Below are 14,542 nucleotides of genomic sequence, written 5' to 3'. Positions count from 1 at the left end.
AGAGGCTGCCTGTATTTTCAGTTGACGACATGCCTCGTTAATGTGGCCAACCTTCTGAGAAACCCGCCCCCCTTCCCCCTATTCCTTTTTTTCGCCAATCCCCCTTTATCATCTGCAAGCAACCATGATGAATGCTACTAACCATATATAAAGGGGAAAGAAGAACAACAAACACCCCCTCCATCCCAGTTCCGCCGGATGAATGAGGATACATCCCCTCATTCTTCACGTCCGGAAAGGTATACCCGGCCTTTGAGCGCCTCAATGACACTATCACGAAGCCACCAGCCTTGATCCCACCGAGTTTCCATTCGCAGATTCTCCGCCTTCTTCTCATCTTTCGCCTTCCCCTTCTTCTCCCCCCCGCCTTGCTCCTCCACGTCCATCCTCCGCCGCGTATCAACCCAGTCGAAAAGTAACCTGAGACCCTGCAGCCTCTCGCGCGAAGCCCCGTCAACGCTCTGCTCCAGCACCAGCCGCGCATCGACCGCCGAATAGGAGCCCGACGCAGCACCCCCCCCTTCGGCGCCGGTGCCGCGGCTCAGAACAAGCGCCCGCTCGGCGTGCGTGAGACCGCGGAGGGCATCAGTCCGAAACATCCAGGCCAGCGGGTCATGGCGCAGACCGGTGCCGTCGTGGGTCGCGTCCGTGAGGGCGTCGTGGCCCAGCGCGCGGAGGGTGGCGCGGAAGGGCGCCTCCTGCGGGGGGCGGCGGCGGAGGTGGAGGTTCTGGTTCTTGGCGAGCGCGTCGGCGACGGCCGGGGTGGCGACGAGGTCGAGCTCGACGTCCCAGAAGGCGGGGCCGGCGCTGGTGCGGAGGGAGGCCATGTCGGAGAGGGGCGGGAGGAGACAGGGCGTGGTGCGGACGAGGACGCCGTCGTCGCTATCGTCGGCGGCGGCGCCTGTGTTGCCCCAACCGAGCGCCGGTTTCATCCGGATGTGAACTGGCACCGAGACGGGCTGGCCCGTGGCCATGTCTTTGGTGACGAGGCAGCGGTTCTCGGTGGCCAGGACCCAGAAATAGCGGAAGGCTTGAAGATGGGAGCGGTTGTCCGCCACAGACACGGGCAGTACGGGGTAAAAGGCCACGAGAAGGCTGGCGATGGCCAAATCGCTGCTGCCAAAGGTTGCCGTGCCGCAGCCCAGGAACAAGGCGCCGATGGCGAGGTGTGCGGCCAGATGCGAGCCGTAAGGCGTGTCTGCATCGTCCCGCCCATGAAGCGATCGGAGACGTCGCAGCGCCACGAGGTCGCCCGTGCCTGCCATCACGATGGCTACGGACATGGCCAGGACGTCCTGGCACATCCTCGCGTTCGACCTGGCAAGCTCTTCGTCGTAAACGGGGTGGTCGAGGGGAGGAGGCCTCTTGGTCGGCGCGATACGAGTGACGCGCATGAACTGGTCAAGGTAGTGCACGAGGAGATCTCTGACTTTGATAGAGCCGCTGCCCGAGAACCGAAGAGCCAGGGAGAAACAGAGCCCGGCGAGGATGCTGAAGAAGGGCAGGTCTGTGCTCTTGAGGGCGATGGTGCCCGTAAGTCTGTGCCGGAAACGGTACGCGGTGGGCAGGTTGTCAGAGATCCAGTCAAACGTAGGCTCCATCTCGCTCCACAGAATCAGGTTCTTCGCGACGGTCCGCAGCAGGAGAATGTCGGGTCGGATGTAGTCGAACTGCATCACGGAATCGGGTACCTCGATCTTACGGGCCACGATCCGGTCCTCCGACTTCATGTATATGAGCGCCAGGGCCATGACCGCCCCGGCTGCCGCCCGATCCAACACGTGCACCACCTCCACCTTCTTGGTTGTCGTGGCCATCGCGATCAGCGTCTCGGTCAGCCGCATGTCGTGCAACCCCTTGAGGTCGTTCCCCTTGCCAAGGTTGATGAAGCCGAGAGAGAACCCGGCGGCAAGCCGATAGCACTCGTTCCGAAGAGGCTCCTCTTCGTCTTCTTCCTCGACGTGCTCAATCTCGGACATGATGATCTCGCTCATCCGCCTGTGCTGGCTGCCGCAGTAGAGTAAGCCGATGCCCATGATGCCGGTTGTTTGGGTCAGGTGGGACAAGTTGAGCTCGGCCGCCCCCCGTGGCAGCATCCTCGTGACATGAACCGAGAGAAGGCGGGTGATGAGAGAGTCCATCGTCCCTAGGTACGACGCCGCAAGTCCGAGGAGCAAGCCGATCGAGGTCATGGTGTGCTTCGGCGTCAGGTACTTGAACGCGACCCATTTCGCAACGTCTCTGAGATGACCGTTGAGACCCAGAGCAAGCAAAAACCCAGCATGACGGTTACTCAAGTCTTGGTTAGGCTTGTTATATAGGATCCAGGACGTGTCGATCCCCTTGGCCTCGGGGGAGATGGCCAACCCTGCGGCCACGCCCTGATGGAAGAAGCCCCAGCACACCTTCTCCTCCGTGTACTGGGTCTTGTCGACACCAACCGTAACGTTGGTTGGTCGGACGATGCAGTTCAGGTTGAAGCCCCCGATGTGAAGCTTCTGTGTAAGCAGCGGGAAGCGAGAGCCGTAGTACAAGAGAGCTCGGCCGGCTGGGATAGCTAGGGTGCCAGTCGCGACTCGAGAAACCAGCTCCTTCTGTTTCTCGAGATACTCACTCTCCGTCCATCCCGGCTGCGGATACAGACGCACTGCGCGGGGTCGGTGCGTCGATAACAGGCCTTGTGCTTCTTTCAGTCGTCGGTCATCCTTGAACAAAGCTCGTATCACAGCCTGTCTCTCCGTGCCGTCGGCATCATCATGGCCGACCGAGTTGTACTCTTCGACGCTCTGGCACACGGCTCTGAAGTCCCAGGAGGCATTGTGCGTCGGGGCCTGGTATTGTTAGCGCACTAATAAACCAATATTTTCGAGAGGTCGGGCCTCTCTAACGTACCAGAATATCCGTCAGGTTCGAGCGTGGTTTTTTGCGCGTCTCCAAAATCAGACTGATATCGCCCCGGCCGACGAGATGGAGCAGCTCCTTCGACCAGGACGCCGGAGGCCGAGGTTGGCAACGTGAGATGACATCTCGTAGCGGTGTCAAGATGGCTTCCGGGAGAGTCTCGAGCACCCTCTTGGTAATGCCGGCCGCATGCATGGCCTCAACCATGCTGACGGCGTCGCTCCTGGGGCCCGTTTTGTCGAAGAATCTTACAAACATGAGAGTCCTCGGTGTAATGGGGTCCCACCGTAAATCGGGAGGCTGCTGTTGCTCATGGCCCCAAGCCGGAGTGCCGGCGTCGTAGAGGTTCCTCAAGGTTGGGAACGGTGAGCGGTCTCCTTTGGTAAGACAGGACCGAATCCACTCGATGATATCGGAGAATAGCGCGGGAGGTTGCGGCAGAGATAGCCCTGGTAGCTCTATTCGTCACGAAAAGTCACCTTGGTCAGTAAACTGAAAAATTAGGGACGAAGTTTACATGATGGGCCGGTCACTCACCGATGTCATACTCAGGTCGCGAGTCGGGTAAGTCTTGGATGCCGAGGGAATAGATAGAAACCATATCATGCCACCTGAGCCATCGTGCCAACTGGCAAACAAGAGAACGCAGTTCTGCGCTCCCAGGAGAAGCACATTCCGGGACCATCACGTCCAGTTTCTGCTCTTCAAGAAGCAGATGAAGAGCCATAGCCAAGTTGGAGACGGTATTCCCAATATTCTCACCACTGCGGCGCAAGGCCGCCGACAACCACCGCGCGTTTCCCACATCGGCACTGGTACTGGAGGCGAAGTAGGACCTGGCAAATCGGACATGTCTGGGAAGAAACTTGGAGTCGGCCAAGTCCGGAGAATGGCCATCAGCCTCGTCATCGTCTACCGTCCACCCCCAGGCTCGGGCCTGCTGCCACGGAGGATATCCCAGCGCGTTGGGCGTTTCATAGGACTGCAGCGTCCTCCAGTCTTCCACGTCGTAGATCGAGCCGAACGAGCCGGAATGAGCGCGCCTCTTGCTTTTAGCAGACCGTGGCGTAGTGGAAGGCATTGGTAGGTCAGGGTTACCCAGGGCCAGGAATAAGGCCAGGAGCTGGATCGTCAAGGCGGACCACTCCGGGTCGGCAACGCCCGCGTTTTGGCCCCGTAACCACTGCATGGCGTTCCACCAACTGGGCAACATTCGCTTAGAATGGGAAGGCGGTAGAACGCTCCTGCATGCATCCAAGACCTTACGGACCAGGGGGTTTCGAGGTTGCAGCTGGATCTGAATCTGGTGATGCCTGTCGGTGCCGTCCACCATGTCCACGATGCCGCCAATTCTGGGATACCGAAGACCGATGACGCCGCCCCTTGTGATTTCAAAGGCTTCGGACCGGCGTTGGCCGACATCCCTGTCGATGACCCGGCCGGCATGACGGAGACTCCTCTCGTTCTCCAGGAGCAGCCAGGGAACGGATACGGGTGTCTTCTCGAGCCAGGGGGCCTGGATGCTTAGCTCGCGGCGGTTGTCGTGGCCTTCCGAGAGGATGAGAATGGCCGAGAGACCGCCATCCGTGACCTTGCACGAGTCGACCACGGGATGGGCCCGGCGGAGTTGTCCACAAGTCAGTCGAAGATCATCGAGGTTCGGAGAGATCCTATGGTCAGCACGGGGCGGCGCGAGGAATTTGGTCCCTTTCCGGATTTCCACCGTAAGCAGCTGCAGTTTCTTTTCCATGGCGTCTTGAAAGCCGATGATAATCTCGCATTTTGCCGGGTCCTCGACGGAGAAGCGCGGGGCCTCGAGGATGAAGACCTTGCTTTGGATGCGAGCCGGCTGGTCAGAGAGGGAATACCGAATATTGGAGTTATCCATGGGGATGCTGTATACTTTGCTGAGTAGGACTTCCTGCGCCAGGCCGTCCAAGCCGTGATCGTCGAGGCCCATGCTGTGGAAGCCCTCGAAGTCCCCGCCCGCCCGCAGCTCGTCGAGGACGTTGTCTACGGGCGCTTCCAACAAACTGCTGAGGCTCGGGTGTATGGTCTGACTATAATGAAGGGAGCCAAAGGTACCGCCACTCAGTCGCGGTCCCTGACTGTGACTGCCGTATGATTCTAGTCTTCTGGAGCCGGCGTGGTGAGACATGGGGGGTTGTTCCTGGGAGGCGGAGAGGTCTGCCCGGGCCAGCATGGAGCTGACCCTGCGGGACTGCCTCCTGCCTTTGCCTCCATCATTGTCCAGATCTAACGAGCTGACGAAATCGAGGGCGTCCGTCTTCTCTCCCTTGTCAGATTTTTCAAACTTCTCACTCTTCCGGGGGGCTCGCTTTCCCGGCAGCGGAGCACCGAAACTTTCGCGGAAGTTGGGTTGTACGGGAGTCGACGCACCGCTGGCGAAATTTGGTTGCATGGAGCTGCGGCGACGGTCCGCTTTGATGAGTTCAGTCTTCGCTTGTTTGATGAAAGGATCCCCGTTGTGAAGGTACATCAGCCTCCAAACCCCGTATGAGCTCGTCTCTCGGTTGACGGTGATTGCAAGGATGAGGGGGTTGCTGCTTCGGAGTGAACCGGGTAACTTGATCTCTTCGATGTGGAGGATTTCCTCGGCCGGGTCCAGGAAATAGGGCGATCTGGAAGCATTCCTCGACCTTCGATGTCTGGTCGACGTATCGGGTTGTGCGGTGACTACTAGCCCCAGGTCCTGCAAAGGGTCCATGAGAGAGACTAGACGAGGCCATCTGGACTCGGGGTAGTCCAACTGTGGCTCCCACATGTTTTCCAGAGTTGAGCTGAGTCGGAGAGGCAAGACCTTGGGGTTTCCCAGGCCCTCGACGGAGAACACAGTCTGCTGCGAGCCTCGGAGCGACGGCGCCGTGGTCTGGGAGGAAACGAAAGAGTTGGGCGGTACTTTCGGAAACTTGGGGAATATGGGGGCCAGGTTGTCGTCCCGCTGTTTGCGCTGGATGATGACGCCGCGAGGGCCGGCACATACGGCTTCGGCTTCGAAGGGCATATGGACAACATGGCTGTTGCCGGAGACGAAGTGGATATGGGCTTGGGTTCGGAAGACGACGAAGAGCGCCTTGGAAAGCTTCGGCTCACGAAGAGCTGGGCGGGCTCCATGGGAAGAGCCGTTGGAGGAGGAAGGGGCGCGGCTCTCTTCGTAGGCGGGGAAGTAGGTGATGAGAGCTTGTGTGACGGGTTCTTTCTCGAGCTCGAAGTTGAAAGATTTTCGAAAGACATCCCCGCGGCTCCAGATGACAGAGGTCTTTGTTACCAGGAGCTCATCCTCCACTTGTTCACCGTTCTCGTCGTCGATGGTAAATTCCCAACCGTATGGGGGTGATGATGTGGTAGCTTTCCCTGGGGGAGCAAGCTCGTCAACGGTACGTTGAAAAGCTGTGGGCTGATGTAGCCCCAGAGACCTGACCGAGGCCATTTCGCCTGGGCTCCATAAGTACGGCGAGGGGTGACGGTCGGTGAAGCTTTGGCTCTGGGGGGGGGGGGGGGGGGGAGGAAGTCGAGAGGCTGCCTTATGGGTTCATAGGAGGGTTCGGAGAAGGAAGTCGAGATTCCATCAAGCCCGCTCGGATGTCGACGTAGGGGATTCCTTGGCAAGCGTCGATCCACAAGGGCAGGTCGTTGGGGTTGGGGTTTGGTTGTTGGAAGCGGTTGCCTTGTTGGTCGCGTAGAGATGAAAAGAGACGCGACTTCCCAGCTGTGACCGTTTGACTGTTGATGTTTCGACCCTCGAGCCGCGCATTGACCACCTTGTTCCTGGGTGTGGTGGGGTGGTGGGGCAACGCTTAGCGCTCGCTATCGCTATTCCCTTATTAGGTAAGGTACCTAGGTAGGAAGTACCTTAGGTACACTGCTTATCGTAAACGCCATACTGGTTGTCTTACATAAGGAAATTGTAATTACCGCCCTAAGCGCCAGCTCCACCGGCGAACGCGTGACGTCAAAAACGACCGGAGAGCTCCATCCGAGCTTCTTTGTACCTGCATTTCGACCACCACCTTTAGTTTTAGGCATTCAGCACCTCACCAGCTCCAAACACGCCCACCCCACGTCGACACGTCCCTCCACCGCCCCCTCGACTAGCCATGCGACTACCCCGGTCTTCGAATACTCGACTGCCAGAATGACGGGAGCTATGCCGGAGTCATCCCCCCAGCATTCTCCTAGGACCGGCCACGATCCTAGCTCTAGCCCCGAGACCGAGTCACCACCCGCAGTAGACAAGGGAAAGCAGCCGGATATTGCTCATCAAACCGAAAACGAAAGCAAAGTCCTGCCGGAAGCTCCAGCATGCCATGCATCCCATGACGGCGAGACCGACACTAGCCGTGTAGTAGGTGGTGAAGGAGGTAAAGTGGAGGAGTCAGGGGAGGGGGGAGACGAGGAAGAGGAAGAGGAAGAGGACAGTGAGGAGGAAAGCGAAGATGACGAGAATGAGGAGGACGAAGAAGATGAAGAGGAAGATGAAGAGGACGAAGAGGACGAAGAGCCCCGGCTCAAATATGCTCGACTGACTCAACATCTGGGTGGTGTCTATCGAAACGGAGACGCGACAAGTGCCTTCCTTGTCGCTGGGGACAAGATGGTATTACATTGATTCTGTAGGCACCCGCAACCTTGTCTCGGCATGCTAACAGATGACGACGCAGATCATTGGAACACATAATGGCAACATCGTAAGTAAAACTGAGTCAACCACTCACTTCAGCCCAATAATGCCGGCTCGTCTAACGCGCTCACCCGATAGCATGTCATCCAGTTACCCATGTTTCAATCTCTCAGAGTCTACCATGCCCACGCAGCATCCGTCACAAGCATCTCCATCTCGCCTTCTCCACCGCCTCTTCCCACCGACCGACCGGATGCCGCCCAAAGACTCGCTTCCCAGCCCGCTACGGGCTCTCTGCGACCTGCCTCTCGCCATTCCGAAGCCTCGACTGTTGCCGCCACTAGAAGATCGAGAGAGCCGGCCCCAATTCCCAACACGCCTGCCAATAACATCCACATCGCGACGTCCTCACTGGACGGCCACGTGTGCATCCAGAACCTCGTCGACATGAAAGACGTACAGCTGCGCAACTTTGCGAGACCGGTCCAGGCGGTTGCCATCTCCCCCGACTACAAGAACGATCGAACCTATCTGTCGGGTGGCCTGGCCGGCCAGCTCATCCTCACAGTGGGCGGGCCAAACGGAAAGAGTACGTCTACCACCGTCGGGACCGCTGCGGCCGCGGCTTCGGGCTGGCTCGGTAGCATGGGCTTAGGGCACAACACGGGGAAAGACACCGTCTTGCATTCCGGAGAAGGGACCATCAGCAGTATCAAGTGGTCCTTATCGGGCAAGTATGTGGTTTGGCTTAACGAACACGGCCTCAAAATCATGCGTACCAAGCTGCACCTGGATAGCGCCGATGCGGACGACGCATGGAAGCGGCTCGGTCACGTCGATCGGCCTCAAACAGACGAATGGGACGTCATGGCGAGCGTCTGGAAGGGCAGAGCCGAGTGGATTGATGAGCAGGCTGTCGAGGTGGACGACAACGGGCCAAGCCACGACGGAGACACGGCCATGTCGGCCGCTGCCGAGAGCTTGAAGCAACAAGCAGCATCGCATGCCAAGAAAGTCGAAAGACTCATCGTAGGCTGGGGCAGCACGATTTGGATCATACATGTGCATCCCGGCGGTGTTGGTGTCGGCAAACATGCCGGAGAGAGGACGGTGGGCCGCGCAGAAATTGCACAACAGTAAGATCGCTCAATGCTTTTTCTTTCCGTAGGTGCAAGCTCCGCTAACCAGTTTGTCAAGTCTGCGGATGGACTGCATCATTTCGGGCATTTCCCTGTACACCCAGAGGCTATTGCTCGTGCTCGCGTGCCCGTTGCATGACGAGGAGGAGGGGGAAGAGGAAGAAGAAGAATTCCACGAGGAATCGGATCCCAAGAGCAGGGGACACCAATCTAAACCCTCAACAGCATCGGCGAGCAGCGAACCAGCAGGCGGTATTCGAAGGCGAAAAAATAACCCCCCCCCCGAGCTGCGGCTCGTCGACCTTGTTTCCCAGGCGGAGGTGGATAGAGACGACGGCCTCATCGTAAGCCGATACGAAAGACTATCGTCGGGCGACTACCACCTTGGTATCTTACCGGCGCAGAATGCCGCTTCTGCGGTCGCTTCCTCCAAAGGCGCGCTGGAGTCGTTAGCTGACTTTGGATCCGAGGTGTGGAATGCCGCCATCAATCCCAAGCTGCTCTTCAGTTCTGGTGCCAGCATCAGATCTAAGAACAGCGGTGATGAAGAGTCGATCAACAGGGTTCCCAGCACAACAAGCACCGCGAGAGCTGCCATTACCAAACCCAACGCCCCGGCGGTCCACTCGAACCTCATCAAGCCGGGTGTCAAGATCTTCATTCACAGCCCGTATGATTGCATCCTTGCTACGAAACGAGACCTCGGGGATCATCTGGTCTGGTTGGTGGAGCATCAACAATACCAGAAGGCGTGGGAACTGCTTGACGAGAACCCAGACATTCTAGCCTCACCCACAGACACCAATCTCAGCGAACTCGTACCTCCTACGCCAGACAAGAAGCAAGGGAGCCCCGACGAGTTTGTTGATGATGCCTCGTCTGTGATGGGGTCGGGGACGGTGGGAACGCATCCCTACTCCACCGCACAGAAAGAGAAGCGACGCATCGGGGAGCTCTGGATCCGAGAGCTCATCGAGGCCGGGGACTGGACTACGGCTGGGCAGGTGTGCGGCAAAGTGCTCGGTTCGTCAGACCGCTGGGAGAAATGGGTCTGGACTTTTGCCGGAGCGAACAAGGTGGAGGCCATCGCCAACTACATCCCATCGGAACCCATGCATCCGCCCCTTTCGAGGACGATCTACGAGGTGGTATTGAACCACTACATCCAGGCCGACAAGGTGAGGTTCAAGGAGATGCTGGAACGATGGCCGACGGACTTGTTCGACATCAAGACGATAACGACGGCGCTGGAAAACCAGCTGAAATACCGCGACGTCCGCGAGGACAGCGTCGAAGGCGGCGAGAAGGGCAGGGACTGGCGGATCGTGATGGAGTCGCTGGCCAAGCTGCACGAAGCGAACGGGCGCTACCGGGAATCGCTCAAGTGCTACATCAGGCTCCAGGACGCGGACTCGGCGTTCCGGCTCATCCGGGAGAACCACCTCGCGGACGCGGTGGCGGACGACATCCCCAGCTTCATCGGCCTGCGCGTCCCGGCCCACGGGCTGGCCGACATGACGGAAGGCGACCTGGAGGAGGCCACATCCGAAGCCATCACGCTGCTGGTGGAGGAGGCGCAGCACGGCTTGGTCCGGCCTTCGGTGGTGGTATCGCAGCTGCAGCAGAAGGACGTCAACCTCTTCCTCTTCTTCTACCTCCGCGCGCTGTATCAGGGCCAGGGCCTCGAGGAGGCCCATACGGGAGAGAACCGGGAGAGGTTGCAGATGGAGAGCAAGCACCTCGTGGACGAGTTTGCCGATTTGGCGGTGCGGCTCTTTGCCAGATACGATCGGGCGCTGCTCATGGACTTTCTCAAGTCGTCGACTTGTTACGCATTTGAAAAGGTAGGTGTTGAGTCCTCCCCCTTGTAAATTTTTTTTCTTTTTTCTTCTTTTTTCTTCTTTTCTTCTTTTCTTCTTTTTTGCCCCTGTTGCCATACATGACCCCTTTTCTGACACCAGCGGGACAGGCTGCGCAAGAATGCGAACGGTACAGGTACGACGACGAATTGGTATACCTCTACTCGAAGACAGGCCAGATGAAGCGCGCCCTCTTCCTCATCATCGACCGGCTCCAAGACGTCAAAAAGGCCATCGAGTTTGCCAAAGAACAAGACGACCCGGACCTGTGGGAAGACCTCCTGACCTACAGCATGGACAAGCCGAGTTTCATCCGCGGCCTGCTGGAGCAGGTCGGCACGGCCATCAACCCCATCACGCTGGTCCGGCGGATCCCCGAAGGCCTCGAGATCGAGGGCCTGCGCGACGGCCTGAAGCACATCATGAAGGAGCACGAAATCCAGTACAGCATCAGCTCGGGCGTGGCGCGCGTGCTGCGGAGCGAGGTGGCGGCGGCGCAGAAAGAGCTGCGTCTGGGACAGCGCAAGGGGATCAGGTTCGAAGTGGCGGTGCATTCTCCCGAGCACGTCGATGTCGAGACGAAAGACGTAGCGAACCCGGCAGCGGCAGAAGGCGAAGCCGACGGCGCGAAGGGAAGCAACGGAGACGGAGACGGAGACGGAGACGGAAGGACACAGAAGAAACCCGGCAGCAAAGACGGACGACGCAGCAGCCGCGGCGCCCCCCGAGCGGGCCAGTGCGCCGAGTGCTGCGGCGCGTTCACCGAGGTGGAAGCGCAGACGCTGGTGGGATTCGCGTGCGGGCACGTATACCACCTGGCGCACCTCCTGGAGAGGCTTCACCCGGGGAGCAAGCAGGAGGACGACATGGGCGCGGCGGTGGCGGATCGGCCGGGCCACGGGTGGCGGGTTGGCGCCAAGGTGACGCATGCGAGGTTGCTGAAGGACAACATCCGGGCGGGGTGTCCGGTGTGTGTTGATAAGCGTGATCAGGGACAGGTTGTGTAGTTGGGGTTTCTGTTCTGCGAATGTTTTACGGATATTGCGGGGCATAGGGGGGCATACTTTTCACATATGTGTATGAGAAGGGAATTCAAGAATAAATTTGTTAATCAGGAGGATAAGGTGGATGTGTTGGGGAGTTCTTCGTGCCCAGCCACCGAGTGAATCCGTACGATGCCCTTGGACACACCGACAGACACCGACATATACCGGTACACACCGAGACACACCGAGACACACCGACTCCTACATACGCCGTATACGAACGCATAGAAAGTGTCACAAAACAGGAGAGGAATGTTACTCCCAGAGCATCGCGGGACACGATTCAACGGATGTTGGTCTGTTGCGAGGATTAAGACGGAAGAGGGGTGAAATTCCAGCGACTATCCACCTAAGGACAAGAAATAAAAGGGGTGGCAGCAAGGTCATACAGTTGAATTCCCCATTCCTCTGAGGCCTTCCCATTATACCTGCGGACGGAATTCTAATGCCCACGCTCATCACATCCCCATCCCCTACCTTATGGGCACGGTAACTGAGACTAGGTGATCGGGCCCCAGGAATGACGGCCATTGCGCAACGAGTTTAGATGTGCGGACCGACAACTTGGTCTTAAGACATGATGGAATAAATCATTAATAAAAGTGCACATCAAACAACTTTAATGTTTTCTTAGTCAAAGACGACAACGGGATCGACAAGATCGTCCCTGTCAAATTCATCAGCTTCACAAGGCTGTCGTCGATCAGCGCTCATCACGAACCGACGACGACGCAGGACGTCGGCACTGGGGAACTAACTGAACCACTTGTGATATCGGGCAGGGCCGACTTGGACAGTCGAAAGAAGTTCCAACCTTGCCCGCCGCGTTGATCCGGCCGCAGGTAGTAACAGAATGCCCGATTGTCCATCACGTTAGCCTTTGCCTTTCCAGGACGTCACCCACATGAGAGGGAAAGAGAGTCTCGAGTCTCGCCTCACCCCCACTTCAAGCGTCATCTTCAGCAAGTCATCTGGCCATCTCCGGTCGCGTTGACAGTCACATAGGGACCAGAGGGGTCGTCGAGGCAGTCGGCGATCGTCACCAGCTCCAGGTTGTTCTGGGCGGCCCATTCGATGATCCACGGCGTCAGCTCGCGCACGGTGCTCTCGTACGTCTCGTGCACCAGCGGGATGTGGCCCCGGCCGGAGGTGCCCGCCTCTTCGAACCGCCTCGCGCTCTCCGCCGCCGTTGTCACGCCGTCCCAGTCGCCGGAGTCGAGGTCCAGGGTGATGACCTTGTAGCCCAGCTCGCCCATGGTGGGCATGACCTCGCCGCCCGTCATGAGGTAGGGGGGCCGCATGTAGTTGGTCCGGATGCCGAGGATGTTGGCGAAGGCGTTCTCGAGCTTCTCCATTTCTTCGGTGAGTTCGGCTTTGCTCATTTGGTCGAGGGTTATGGGGTGGGTCCTAATTGCCATCACAGTTGTGAGTTCTTTCTTTCTTTCTTTCTTTCTTTTCCCCCTCCCTTTTTGCCTTCTTTTTTTTTTTCTTTCTTTTTTATTATGATACATGTGCGTGTCTGTCGCGCATCATGGCATACAACGCGACGGGGAAAGGAGAGAGGGTTGTGTAAAAGGGAACCTACCAAGTATGAGAAGCGACCTGGTGGCCAGAAGCATACGCCTTCTTGATGGCATCGACATGGTCGTAGATACAGCCGTACAAGGTGCCTGTCCAGAAGAACGTGGCCTTGGCACCGGCCGCGTCGAGCATGTCCACCAGCTCCAACGTCATGGTATAAGGGCCGTCATCGTAGCCCAAAGCCATCACGCCGGGCTTCCGGCACTGGGTGATGATAATGCCCGGGGGGATTTGGCATTTGGGCAGCTCGAAGGGGTTCGCCACTGGGCTGGCCGTGGCCGTGGCCGCCGTGGCCAGGAGGCCAGCGAGGAGGAGCGTACGTGAGAAGGTCGGCATTGTTTCGCGGTTGCGCGGGAAATAATGGATCGCCCGTGTCGATGACGATCAGGCCAAGTCACTGGGTTAAATTGAAGAAAGCACAACCGAAAAAGAGCTGTCGATCAACGATCAACATGTTCCGATAATATGTAGTGAGAAGAGGCCCGCCAAGTCGGCTCCCAGGCCGTCCCTTTTATACGGAGACGAATGCATGAGGGGCGTGTAATGGGCCTGATGGGCCTGATGGACCTGATGGAACAGGATAAATCCATCGTGTCGACCGAATGGTCCAAGAATACAACGATGCGGAAATGAAGTTAGGTATGAGGAAGCAATTCAACCGTCCCCGTCCCAGTCCCCATAGGGCCTTTTCCACACACCGCTGCCGCTGCCGCTGCGGCGCTCACCCCGGAATCCCCTTACGTAATCCTCGCTTTCCCATAATACCCGTAATGGAAGCCGCATGTCCGTCTGCATCAGCCAATGCAAGGGACGAGCTCATAAGCCACGCGCCACTACGTAATTAGCCTCTTTCGCCGTTCCTTTTCGCGCTAGTAAGTTACAGGAACGGAAGTATCCTTCCAGATGCATTCTGGGCAAAAGCGTGGTTCTGTTCTGGGAATCCGTGGCTTCGTACGTTGTATTTAGCCGGGAAGCCCGGGACAGGTCGAAAGACATCACGGAATTCCGTCCAAACAAATCAAATCTGGCCAGAGGACATCCTTCGCCACGAAATTCATTACACTGTTACCCGGCCTTCTCTTCCGGTCAGGGCAAGTTCGTACTTCGGCCCCACAATGTTGCCCTCCAGACCGACGATCTCCGACACCTTCTCCGGACACCGATACGATCGACCCACGAGGACTTGACCCACATTGATCTATGCATCTATGTACAGTGCCACCACTCGACCTGCAATCTGGAGAAGGCGCGCGAGAATGACGACGACAGGCCATACCGGAACCAAAAATATAAAGGGGGAGGGAGGTGGGGGCAAGGGGAAAAACAAAAGGAAAAAAGAAAACAAAAAGGACAAGCAAAACAGAACATACAACA

General features: G+C 57.9%; 3 protein-coding genes across 3 annotated transcripts; 1 reads left to right on the top strand and 2 right to left on the bottom strand.

The window, feature by feature from the left end:
• Positions 1 to 172: 172 nt before the first annotated feature.
• On the bottom strand, positions 173 to 6,352 carry SODALDRAFT_350637 (hypothetical protein; the record flags this gene model as incomplete). The annotated part of the gene is made up of 3 exons (XM_028613494.1): positions 173 to 2,831; positions 2,893 to 3,359; positions 3,439 to 6,352. 3 exons carry the CDS (start codon positions 6,350 to 6,352, stop codon positions 219 to 221), a joined length of 5,994 nt encoding a protein of 1,997 aa, XP_028466208.1. The 3' UTR covers positions 173 to 218.
• A 576-nt stretch (positions 6,353 to 6,928) lies between these two features.
• Positions 6,929 to 11,660, top strand: SODALDRAFT_295083 (vacuolar protein sorting 41). Its single transcript, XM_028608772.1, has 5 exons — positions 6,929 to 7,519; positions 7,584 to 7,610; positions 7,682 to 8,679; positions 8,741 to 10,526; positions 10,652 to 11,660. The coding sequence occupies exons 1-5, from the start codon at positions 7,058 to 7,060 to the stop codon at positions 11,546 to 11,548; spliced, it is 4,170 nt and encodes a 1,389-aa protein (XP_028466207.1). The 5' UTR covers positions 6,929 to 7,057; the 3' UTR covers positions 11,549 to 11,660.
• A 685-nt stretch (positions 11,661 to 12,345) lies between these two features.
• Positions 12,346 to 13,794, bottom strand: SODALDRAFT_332972 (chitin deacetylase). The gene is made up of 2 exons (XM_028611844.1): positions 13,173 to 13,794; positions 12,346 to 12,994 (listed from the first exon to the last, which is right to left on the bottom strand). The coding sequence occupies exons 1-2, from the start codon at positions 13,502 to 13,504 to the stop codon at positions 12,547 to 12,549; spliced, it is 780 nt and encodes a 259-aa protein (XP_028466206.1). The 5' UTR covers positions 13,505 to 13,794; the 3' UTR covers positions 12,346 to 12,546.
• Between the last annotated feature and the right edge of the window lie 748 nt (positions 13,795 to 14,542).

Source organism: Sodiomyces alkalinus, assembly GCF_003711515.1.
Source record: "Sodiomyces alkalinus F11 unplaced genomic scaffold SODALscaffold_5, whole genome shotgun sequence".
NCBI classification, from domain to species: Eukaryota; Fungi; Ascomycota; class Sordariomycetes; order Glomerellales; family Plectosphaerellaceae; genus Sodiomyces; species Sodiomyces alkalinus.
Note: the sequence above shows the minus strand (reverse complement) of the source record. Positions and strands in the feature narration are given on the sequence as shown.